The 12,715-nt window shown below is 46.4% G+C and overlaps 1 protein-coding gene across 3 annotated transcripts in view; it reads left to right on the forward strand.

Moving 5' to 3' along the window:
- RHBDL3 (rhomboid like 3) overlaps window positions 1-12,715 on the forward strand; it is a 109,452-nt gene that overhangs the window by 87,438 nt on the left and 9,299 nt on the right. For all 3 annotated transcript variants that reach the window (XM_090061038.1, XM_090061040.1, XM_090061039.1), the window contains 2 exons: window positions 599-711; window positions 8,114-8,214. In XM_090061038.1, coding sequence (XP_089917164.1) covers window positions 599-711; window positions 8,114-8,214 — 214 coding nt within the window. The remainder of the gene's footprint in view (window positions 1-598; window positions 712-8,113; window positions 8,215-12,715) is intronic.

The following is a 12,715-nucleotide window of genomic DNA, read 5'->3' on the forward strand; positions in this document are numbered from 1 at the left end:
GCACTTTGAGGCCTTTGGCTGAAAGGACCTAGATGCACAAAAGGTAATTAGTAGACATAATGGAGGTAACTTTCTCCAAGCACGTTGACTCTGAATCCCATGATTCCCGTAACAAGATTTTTTCCTAGCTTTCTATTTACTTCCATGCAGCAGCTATTTCTGATGTTTATACATGCATCAATAGCTTCAATTATGTGTTGGCAATAATGAGGACTACACTAAACAGGACTTTGCTTAAAGGTGAAATCATTTTGCAGCATCTGTTTGGTACAATAAAACATGTTCAGGCAGGATATTTTATTCACTGTCTTTCTGTCAGCTGGTCTAGGGCTACAGAAGTTTGATCCTTGCAGTGCATAATTTGGCATCAAAAAGAGAGACTAAAGTAATTAAAATAACTGTGTTGAAATGCACTCCCTGAAATGGTTTGATTCAAATCACTGCAGGTTAATGTCTGAAGAATAGAAGAATAGGATGAGAACTCCCTAAGCCTTAGCAAAAGAAATTGTGGCCCTTTTAGTTCCAAGACATCTTCACATCATGGGTTGGCCAGTGGGAAGACAGAAAAGAATGCAACTGTTATTTTTCTTTGCTGCAGGATAGAACACCTTGGACTCAACGTTGTGCTTCAGCTTCTGGTTGGGGTTCCTCTCGAGATGGTGCATGGTGCACTGAGGATTGGCTTTGTCTATCTTGCTGGAGTTGTGGCAGGTAAGTGATATCAGCCTTGGATTATCACCCTCAACCTCATCAAAGCTTTGGGGCTTTCTGAAACAGGAGGAAAGATGCCCATTATTGATCTTTCCAGAGAAGGACAAAAGGTTCTTTACTCCCCATGCCAAAGATCATGCTTGGGATGATACTGGCCATTTGACCTTGCTATTGTAATTCTAGCAGTTAGATTACAGCATTGGAGACATCAATTTGCTGGTACCATAAAGTCCTTTTTTGGAAATAGCATCTTCAGGATGCCATATTTTGGGAAATGGCATTACACAGTTCTGGGAAAGTGCTAATGTGGGCAGCATGTAGGAAAGTGCCTCCCTGTTTCTGTTGCAGCAGTTCTTTCAGCAGCAATGGCAGCTTTCTGCTAGTTCTTCATTTACCTTAGAGGCATGTGCATTTCCAAATGAGAGGAGAAACCAGGCAACTCTGTCAAGGAACTGCAAAGCTTTCCATTTGTTTTTATTCCTTTTTTTTTAATTGGGTCAAATCCTGCAACTTATGTGGCCCTGGTGCCTTGAAAGAATTGCTGCTAAGCCTCAGGAGAAACTCACGGGGCTTGAACTCCATGGACCATGGAAACCAAGGAAAATCATTTGCTCAAAGCCCCCAAAAGTCCCAAGCTTGTTGTGGCTCTGCTTGGGGCACAGACACATTGTAGCCTTGGTCCAGATCTCCTTTCTTTGATGAAACACCTCAGCTGAGCCTTAAAGTTATCAGCACTTGCCTTAACGTTATCAGCACTTCCTAGGGGCTTTCTTTACTGCAGCGGAAAGATTCTGGTTGAAGCCCAAGCAGTAACATGCCAATAACCTGGGAATCGATTCAAGTGCAGATCCTTGTGGACAGATTGATTTTTAGTTTGTGCTGCATTGCTTTTATTTATGCCTGGCACTTAGAGCAGTTTGGAGGCAAAGGAAGTTAGCTGACAATAGATCAACTTCTAATTAAAACAGGAGTACACAAGAACATCTGAGATTCACAGGAGCACGGGGACAAAGATTGACTGGTTTAGTTCACGATTTATGGTGATTTTTTTTTCAGTAACATAATTTAATTTTTTCCATAATGAACAGATAAAGCTGCTGTGAAATGTGCTGCACTGAGCGGTAATAAATCAAATGTTGCTCTTTGGTGGTTGAAGGTCCTGGGAGGAGGGAGGCAGAAAATGTAATGATTGGATTAGAAAGCTAGGAATAAGCATGGTGCAAATAAGTGTGCATTCCAGTGCAGAGGGAAAAACCACAAACATGCTCTGTGAGATGCAGTCCAGTGGCCATTGCAGGCAGTGCAATCTTGCCATGGATTCCACTAAACACCAGAGCAAACCCAGTAGTTTCCAGTGTACAAGTTGTTTTCTTGTTGCTGCTGTTGCTGAGCCCTGGGCTGAGTCTGACCAGCTGCTACCCACAGAAAGGCAAAGGCTTTGAACACCCTAAAAGAGTGGTTTTCAACTTTTTTGCCATAGTGGGCCAGAGTTGCAGCGCTCCATGTGTTGTGGGCCGCACCCACACAACTTACTTCCTGTGTACTCATTTAAAAAATGTTTAACAGGATGTCATATGGGCCGCAGGTGGAGAACCACTGCCCTTAAATCCTTTCAAACGTAAAGAGTAAAGCAACTTGAGTGGGGAGACCAGCCCACATTGTGCAGCCCAGGTGCTTGTGTGGGGGCCCTGGCTCAGACCCCAGTCGAGCTGCTGGCACACTTTTCACTCATTGAGTTACAGGTGAAACATTCTTGCTCTCAGAACCGCTTCCATTAACAGGAGCAGAAAGGAGAGTACTTCTGCAGCCTTTCCCCTCCTCTCTAGCAGCTCAGAGCCTCCACAAATGCTTGAGGACCTGCAGGTTGTAGGCAGCTGGGCCTTTTTAACCTCCTCCCATCCACCTTGAATGCACACACCTCTTAGGGAGAGGGTACATCTTCTCGGTTCACCACAGGTCCCACTGGATCTTATTTGTGTTTATCTGCACTTACTTAATTTGTTCTCTGATTTCCCTTCACACATGCATGCTGCCCCCTCCAAGGCAAGCTTTCCATTCCTTGGCTGTGCCATGGGGCTGTGAAAGGCAGTGCTGAAAGTGAAGGGAAAGGATCCCTTTTATTACAGGACTTGGAGAAAGTTACCTCAAAAGCACATGCGAAGGAGAGCTGTACCCCAAATCCCTTTAGTACTAGATTTGGCTGGCCATTTAGTTGACAGCATTTGATTTAAAGCAAGTTCCCTATGCTTTGAAGTGCTCTTGGAGAGTAAGCAAAGTAGGGAGCATTAATCCGAGATAGCTCAGGGCTCATAAACTCATGGGGGCCACACATAAGATACACATGCATGCACACATGCCCCTTTCTTGGCTTTCATCAGAAGGGAGAGCTCATTATTCCTAATCCTCCTCTCTGCACTTTGCTTGACTCTGCTATTAGGACCTTCACATCCACAAAAAGAGTGAGATTAAAGGGGACTTTTCCAGTGCAGCGCCCAGGGATTTAACACGGTAAATCCCATTCTTTTCAATGGCTCCTCATTAACTTCTCCCTTAGAGCTGCAGTGGGTGAGTCACTTAGCTGAGCTGAGAAGACAGTGACCCTTTCCCCTGGAGGGGTGTTCATTAGGCTGCCAAAACTGCAGAGGCATCAGCTCCTTCATTGAGGATATGCTAAGATTTGCAGTTAAAACATGACCAAAGATATGCTAAGATTTGCAGTTAAAACATGACAAAGAGGTAGAACAAGTTCAACCAAAAACTCCCAGGACCCTGTGCACTTGTCTGCTTCTGTACCAATACAGATGTGCAGGCACATGACTATGGTAGAAGTAGAGGTGATGTGAATCTCCCAACATGAAGAATATGGGACAGAAACCTAGATGGATAAAAACCCAGGACAAAATCATTACTTGCCTTGTACACCTGACAGGGGAGTAAAGGGACAGGAAGATCCTGTTTTACATAGCTCACCCGGGGCAGTGATCACAACTTGCATTGCCATGCATGGGGGGAGCCATCTCTGTGAGACACCTACTCCTCTTCCCACCTAGGAGGAAGGAACTAAGCTCAGCCTGGACTCTACCCTTCCCACCTCTCATGTACTGGACAGTTTAGCTGAGCCAGCAGGGCAGAGATGTCACCTCCAAATAGCTTATGGACTGGGTTGTGATTGGAGGCTGATCAGTGTGCTTAGGCACATGCAGCAGCAATGCAGGCTCAAAATCATTGCTGGTGGGGGGTGACTGGGAAATTAATTCAGACTGAATCATGACCCATTGCCTGGTCTAGCTCAGGGGCAGCACAATGATGGCTGCTGAGTTTCCTGATAAACTATTTATTTTATTGTGTTTTCATCCCGCAGACCCATGCCTACTCCTCTGGCCTGCTAGGAGCACCTCTTGCCTGATACATTAGGTGGGAGCTGGGTCTGTGGATAGCCATCTTCAAACTAGGCACCTAGGGTTGTTTTTACACATGCTCTAGAGACTGGGCGGAGGAAGTGGGGTGCTTTAATTAGAGCAACTCAAAGAGCCGCTCTACTTACAGTGCCTGGACCATCTTGGGTATCAGTGTCCCCATGATTTAAAATGGTGGCGGGGGCACTTTGTCTAAAACTTGTTGAACAAGCTTTAGTTCAAGCACCCCCACCGCCATTTTGAAGCATGGGGACACACATACGCAAGATGCAGAGACTGGCTGGAGTGTGGTAATTACCATACTCCAGCAGACTCAGTGAATTACAGCATGTTAGAGCAGCCTCCGGGCTTGTGTACAGGCACCCTAGGTGCCCAAATCTCACTGCCCAGTCAATGGAAGGGAGGCCCCCATTTGCCCGTCACATATGAACTTTGGAAAATACCCTGCCTGTACAGCTCCTAGCAAGCACAATGTAGCACTGACATTTGACTAGCCTTCAGTCAAGCCTTGTATTAGCTGAGTAAGTAGAAAAGCTATAAAAGTTGATTAGAAGCTTTTGTCCTGCTCAGGTCTCTTCTGCTTTCTGCTGTTTCGTGGTTTTCCCCTGTCCTCTAGACATGGTCATCTCTATTAGCTCCGCTCCATGTTGCAGGCTCTTGCCGGTTCTCTCTCTTCATCTCTGCAATTACTGTCCAAAATTCAGCATGAAAGGAACTTTGTAACTTGACCCAGCCAGACTCTAACTGGGAGGCTGAGCACAGGAGTCCTCAACTCCAGCCCCAAGACCTGCCTTGTCAGATGGGTCCTGACTCCACAATGTTGAGCATCACCTGAACGTTTAAGGAGCCTCAGAACTGACTAGGGTTTGGCCTTAACTCAGCTAAGGCAGATCTGCCTTAAGCACTGTTAGACTAGTTAACCTACTGAGGTCACTTTCAGCCCTATTTGTCTCGATGATTGAATGACTACAAGCTAGCATACCTAGGTAAGATTAATCTTGTTAGCAAAGATATCAGAAGTGATGGAGTTGCCACAGCATGGGTATTAGAGGCCACAGCACAGTTCTCCAGGTGGCCCAAATATGAACTCTGGATCCTGGCATGTGCTGAAGCCCAGGTCACCATTGCCCATGCTAGCAAGGTGAAGATAGCTCAGCTCTGTTGGTACATGCTGCAGTTGTACCTTCATTTGGCAGAAATGCCCTTTGTCTTCATTTCCTTCTCTGTGCAGGAGAGGTTGTAGTTATCCCCCCTTATCAAGATGCTAAGGACTAGTTGGGTCATAGCAGCAAAAGGTTGTGTCCCAGCCTTAGCAAGGATCCCCCTCACAGGTGTCAGCTTCCCGTCATGTGTAGAAGTGCTGCTATCTGACACAAACATCTCCTTACTTACAAAGCAAAGAACAATCTTGATTTTTCAGAGGATTTTGTCACAGACCTTAATGGAAAAATCAAACTGCATTGGCTCTGAAGTTCTTGTCAAAATGGCACTGGCAGTAAGAGCTCCAGCAAGTTCATGTTTTGGTACGTGCTTACTGAAACTAGAGCATAGCTGAATAACCTGCCCAAGTGGGGCCACCAGGGAAACAGCAGGCCACAACACCATTAATGAGAGAAGAAAGCTATTGGGAGAAGAGAGTTTAAGCAACTGGCAGCCAGCCCTTGCTGTTCTCCAGCATGTCCCATCATTGCTAGACAAGGCCAGCATAGGCCTGGTACCCATGGGTGTTATATAAAAGTGTTGGGAGAGGACTTCCATTCCATGCATCACCTGTTAAGATGCAACTGGTACAGCTATATGCTTCTGCAGTGATACAAGTGAGGTAAATCCCCGTAATGCAGCAGGGGATGACATTGCAATGGTTTCTCTGTTCACATATTCTTATAGGATCCTGCATCGTAACGGCTTAATGTGGTAGCATTTGCTATGGATGCAAGTTGTTACGCCTCCCTGTACCTTGAGTCATGCTTGCCCTAATCATACTTAGTGCTTTTTTTTCTGCGGCCCTCTAGCCATTTTACAAGGTAAGCATGCATCATTTGCAAGGCAGGGAGGAGAGACGCTCACAATGACTTAGCAGGAAAGCTGTGAATAGAACTCTTTTGACTTCCAAACAGTGCCCTAATCACAAAGGCTAGGGAAAGATAAACACAAGTTTAAGTGATCAGAAACTGGTTTAAATGTGGAACTTAATAGAAGTTCAGTGCATGTAAACCTGTTTCAAAATGGCTGAAACCAGCTTGAGATAAACCTGGTTGAATGTAGAATCAGACTTAATAGAGGTCAGACTGGTTTATGGAACATCTGTCCCAGACCCTTCCTGATTTAAGTTAAATCAGAGTCCTCCAGCATCTAAACATGCTCTGTATCCCTGAGCTGGGCTGGGCTTGCCTTGCCTGGGCTGTGCTGTCTGCTCCAGCAGAGCAGGGCTGCCCCACTCGTCTGCTCTCTAGCCGGAGCAGGGGTAGGGGCATGGCCAGATTCTGGACCAAAAGCAAAGGGGGCAGGGAAGGGGTTTATTCCCCCCTCCCTCCCCTGTCCCATCAGCATGGACCTGAGCACAGCAGCCCATGTCAGGGTTGCTGCCCCCTTGCTGCTCCAGCAGCAGGGGCAGGGACGTGTCCAGACGCCTGCCAGCATGGCCCCCTAAGGCAAAGATGGCAGGGAGGGGGTTTATTCCCTCCTCCCTCCCCACTCCCCTTGGGGCCCCAGCCAGGGTCTATCTGGCCAGGGCAGAGCAGCCCTGTCAGGCATTCCCACCTGGGGGAGGAATAAACCTCCTCCCTGCCCCATTGAATCAGGGGGCCATGCTGGCCAGGATCTGGCCATGTCCCTGCTCCTGTCGCTGCAGCAATGGCGAGTATGGGAGACCCTGACGCAGAGTGCTCCACCCCGGCCAGGCAGACCCTGGCTTGTGTCCATGCCAGTGGGACAGAGGAGGGAGGGGGGAATGAAACCCACTTCTGTCTCCATTCACTTCACACTGCTCCTGGGGCTGGCCATGCCCCCCGCTGCTTGAGTGACGAGGGCAGAAATGGGACATGCCTGGCAGGGGCTGCTTCCCCCTTCCCACTCCAGGTACACCCCAACTGGGGTCCCTGCAGGCCAGGGTGGGGGTTTAAACCCCTTCCCAATCATGCTTAGCCTGGCAGGGCTTTGCCATGCCTCACCTCAGCACAGCTTCCCTGCAGCCCAGCGCTCATGCTAGCACCCCCCAGCTTCTAGCCTGAGCCACTGCAGGCATGTGCCTGCATTTCCAGAATCAAAAGTGAATGTCTGTTCACTTGCAAATTGGTTCAATCAACACAGGTTAGACTAACCTGCAAAGATGGAATCAATTCAGGCTCAGGCTTTTTGAATGTCTGTACTTAGCTGAAATCTTACTGGGTCCCAGAAGCATTTGCGTGTGCAACTAATCCTTCCTGTTGTCTTCTGTGTTTAATCTGTTTCATGCACCCTGCTGTGCTGCCCCCAGGTTATTTGTGGCTTGCATTGCTCCCTTGTTGTCCCAAGTAATGGGCTCGGCTTTGATTAAATCAGAACCCACTGATAAGCCACATGTCCCCAGTTCCTCCTACTTGTACAAATGCTTGTCTTGCCAGGATTAAAATCATTTTCACTTTTTTTTTCCCCCCCCCCTCTGGGGGTACATTTATCTGAAGCTTGCTTGCTGCTCCCATCCCAGGTGTGAATTCCTTTTGCTGTTCACGTTTTGATGCATTGCTGCCCGATGTTATATTAGTTGGGCTTTTATTTTATTTTTTTTCCTGGGGGTTCAAATATATTTGATTGCAGTTTTAAAGCAGACATAAAAGAATTGATCAGTCATTTTGCTGGCAGTGCTGCAAGGCTAATTTAGCTTCTTTATTCAATTTACTTTCCCCCCAATGTTGCTGAGCTGCAGCAGTTAATACAGAGCAGGCTAGGGCAGTGAAGAGGATTTGTATTCAGGAAGAGTTTGCAATAAACCCTTTGCTTCTTCCAAGGTTCCCTGGCGGTATCAGTAGCTGACATGACTGCACCAGTCGTGGGTTCCTCCGGAGGGGTTTATGCGCTCATTTCTGCCCATCTAGCTAACATAGTAATGGTAAGTACCAGAAAAATGGTCAAGCCTATATGGAATGGATTCTGAGAGACTAGATGACTCTAAAAACTGGAAATGGGGGCTTTCATGGTGAAGCCAGCAGTGTAAATTCAGCCTCAGTGAACCGTGACATGGGGTCACCTTCTGATGTTCCCTAAATGGGCTTTGTGAAGTGGTATTACTCCACTCCCACACTGAAGCAGGCAACAACCAGTCCCCTAATTGCCGGCCTCTGAGAAACAGCCAAGGATGTGACTGCCCCATGGAGACTGAGCTATTGTCCTGCTCCTAGAGATTCCCCCTCCATATCAGGGTCAAGCCATGTTGGTGGGGTATAGTGAACATGGGAACGTTGTAGTGCTGCTGTCCTTTTTGGTGGACTCCACTTTCCAGAGCTGTCCATGAGGCACCTTCAGCCCCTCCTGCACGTATGTATTCATGACTTTACCCAACTCAGCGTCTCTGGGTCTGGATCCTCCAGTTTTCAAACTTCCCCTTCTTTTTTTTGAATGGTGAAGCATCGGATAGCACAAGAACCAGGAAGAACCACAGGGGCCTGCAGCCTCAACCCCTTCAAATTCTATCTCCTCTTGCCCACGGGGTGGGGTGATCACTGCAAGGCCCTTCTCCAGTGGCAGACAGACATATTCCACCCTACAAGCCTTTTCCTTTCATGCCTACAGCCCTAAGCCTTGCCTTGGTCATGCCCACACAGCTGCACTATGTCAGTCTGCTCTGCTCTTCCTTGTTCTGTTCTGAGCCATCTGACTGCAGGTCTGTGTGCACCTTGCTGTCTTTTCATGTACCATGTTTGAACTAACTAATCTGCTGAGGAAAGGTTGAATTGCTCCCAGAGACTTGTCATGGAGACTTGCCTCTCGTCCCTGGTCTAGCCTACATGCTTCGCAGCCAGTCCAGACTTAGGATTCCTGTGGGAGACTGACCAATTGCTCTCACCACACAGACTAAAAGGGTGCCAGAATCAAGCTGAGGCTTTCCAAGGGGGGCCTGGAATTGTAGTTTAGGTGTGTACCTGTCCTAGGCATTTTGCAAAACTCAGCCTCAGACCTCACCCTGGATAATATCAGTGGTATAACAGTTTGCACTGCAGTAGCATCTGACCATTACAAAGCACTTTAAAGGCCAGTAAATATTGCCATCCATATTTAGTATCTTGGGATCTAAGACATAGAAACTAAGTGACTTGCCTGATTCACACAACAAAATATTGGCAGGGCCAGGAATAAAACCCAGTATCCTTGACTGGATGCCCCATAGTCTAACCACCAGGGAAAACTTTTTTGCTAGTCATTGGGTTTTTCTCTGCACTCATGCTTCTGTGCCACACTTCAGACCAGCATTGTGAATCCTGAAGATAAGCCCTGTAGAAGTGATGGTAATCCAACACGCTCTGGGATTTGATTAGGGAGCACAATGGAGCCAGCAGGTCTGTTGTGTAGGCACTGAAGAAGGCAGGAGGGTACTTTGGACTTAGGTCAAGCTTAGAGAAGCAACTTGCAAACTACAGCCCTCCCAAGCCAACGCTGATACGGGCAACCTTAGGAAACTGCTAGAAATGGGGCTGAGCAGAGATGACCTCCAGTTCTCTTGTGATGTCATTCAAGGTATGAACAGGCTGGATAGTACTGCCAAATGCTGGCCCGTGTAATTTAGATGAGTAGAAAAGGCAGCTTCAGAGCAGGAGGCAACTAGAGCCTCTTTTGTTAGAGAGTACCATCTGGCACTTGCTCTTTGGAAACTTGGGATCAGCAGAGATGAGCTGGGTGCTCATCTAAATCCAGCTTGAGCTGGACATATTTTGTCAAATTCGTAATCCACTCAACTGCCAGTGGTTCAAAGGACCAGCTGTGACCTGCATGTTAGCAGATTCATGCACTGTTAAGACCATGAAAAAGGAGCAGAGAGAGATTCCAATGGGAAAGGACCTAATGCCGGTGTAGGGCACCTGCCTGGGCGCTGGGCAACCTCTCTTGTACTTGGTACATTGACTGCACAGCATCACAGTTATATGGTTTCTTAAAATTGAATTCTCTTAGTGGCAAACAGAGGTCTGTGTTAAGGGACCATAGGGCAGAGATAGGGGAGGATTTATAATGGTTTGAGCACTGGGTATCTGGAATTTACGTATATGCCTCAGGTCAAGAAGTACATGGCTTGGGGATGAGACCGTTCACTTTGGATAAAGGATACTTTGGGAAGATATGTCTGGTCACAATGGGCTTCCTGCAGGAGTGCTGAGCTCTCTACTTCCTTCACAACATTCCTTGTGTTCTTCCTGAGCTCTTCTTATGCGTGCGATGGCCAAGGAGGGAGGGTCCTCACACAAACTGGCCCGTGCCTGAGTTTCCAAGATGGTAATAGTTGCTGTGGCCCCTGCTTGGGGCAAAGGGTTTGCAGTTGGAGCTCAGGTGCCAAGAAGTTGTGTTTTATCCTAGCGACTGCTTTATTGACATCTTGGTCTTTACTAATATTGTGGAGAATTTACATTTTCATGAGATTGATTCACACCTTCTGTCCTTTTCTATGGTCCCAATCAATTGACTTCTCCTTGCTGTCAAGCCTGCCATCTAATAATTAAGGGCCTAATTCTATGAGATGCTGAAGCACCACACACTCTAATTAATTTCTATGGGACATGAGTCTCCTGAGCATGCTTCTGGTAGGACCCTGTGCATCTTACACTGGCTTCTGCACCTGTGGTCCTTGCCGAGGGCAGTATCCCTATGCAAATACAGGGATTTGTACCTACAGCAACTGAGCCCCAACAATGTGCCTCCCTAATTCTGGGCCTTAATTCTGTGACTCCCTAGGGCTTCATGGTTGTCCCTGCGAGCTCTCTTCAAGGACAGCACTGAGTAGAGAACTCAGATCCTCTTGTGCCATAAACACAGGGCCCCATTCTTCCTGAGCAAAAGGGAGGTCATTATAGACATGTGACACAATTAGGCAGTCCTGCTTCCAGCCAGTTGACAATAGCAGTGCATATACACAGCAGTGAGGCCATTCATTTTGGCTGGTGTATTTGGGTTTCATAGTGTCACATAATGGTCTAGCCTTTTACCTATCAGCATTCTCCTCTAAATGTATTTAGCAATTGATTATTAATAAACTGAAAGCCAGCCTTGTCCTCTTCCTCCTCATCTGAACTGACCTTTAAGAATTTTCCTTACAGACTTATTTCTAATGGTTTTCTTTTGCTTCCCCCCCACCCCCTGTGCTCACTTAATATTCACATGAGAAGCTCTTACATAATGAAAAAGATGCTGTTCATTTGCCACTCCATCGAGTCCATTGACAGGGCTCATCTTTTTGCACAGGTGCTTGGTGTGGGGGGTGCAAGTTGGGAAAAGAGTGTCATCTGAATCTTCCCTTTCCCTTGTGCCTTCTGGTAGCCAAAGGAAATGAAAATGCCCTTGCTTGTACAAAGAAATATTCCAGGAACTAGATACATAAAATAACCGGTAGGAGAAAGCAATAAAGCGTTTCACCCTAAGGATAATAATAGGGGGAAAAAAGTCAACAAAGCTACATGGAAATGAAGAGTGAAGGAAGAAACGCAGTATTAGTCAGCATGCATTCAGAGCCTTCTGACTGGGTTGGCAGTCTCTGTGGAATGAGAAAATGAGTTACTTTATTTTGTACAGATTACATTCTTGCAGCTGCTGAAGTGATTTATAGACAGATCTCACATAAAACTTAAATATATATTTATAATGTATACCATAAAATATTCCTTCAACGGATTGCAGTCAGAGTTGGAGAGCATCTGGTGTTGGAATGTGATTCTACAAGTATTTCTTTCCCCTGTGCAGATTATTTATTTTTTTATATTAGTTTGGCTGTAGACAGCTGCTTTGAAACCTCTTAAAGTGTGCTAACTCATACTATTTTCTCCAAGGGGAAATCCCTGAAATCAAATCTGACATCAAGTGATTAATATTATCTGCATCAACAGTTATTCTAAGGGTATGTCTACACGTGATGTTACATTGCTGTAGCAGCAATGCACTACTGCGACATAGCATCCCCGGGCTTGTACACGTGACTGGCAGCGACTTTGCCGTAGTGATGTACTCCTCTGGTACAGTGTGCTGCTACGGCAAAGTAGCTGCTGAAGTAACCGTGCACCGCGTGTACAGCACAGTATGGCCTGTTACTGCGCCATGATTTAGTACTTCCTAAATCACGGCGCAGTCACAACATCACCATTGCAACATGTATAGCTGCGCCCTAAGTACTTCCAAATTTTTAGTTTTGAAATTGACCTATGTTAAAAGAAAAACAGGTTAAACAGAAGTTTTAAATAACTTCCAAATTAACAACATATTTTGGGTTGACCCCAAACAAATTTTGGTTAGTTTTTATCATAACACTGAAAAATTTCTGTTTGGGTTCTGCCAAAAATATGTTTGTCCTTTCCTGGGGGATTGTAGTATTCACCAACTTCTAGTCCTCCCTTCAGTTTTCTATCCTTACTGCTCTT

This window comes from Crocodylus siamensis, chromosome 8 (assembly GCF_052110815.1).
Source record: "Crocodylus siamensis isolate JL-2025a chromosome 8, ASM5211081v1, whole genome shotgun sequence".
Lineage (NCBI taxonomy): Eukaryota > Metazoa > Chordata > Crocodylia > Crocodylidae > Crocodylus > Crocodylus siamensis.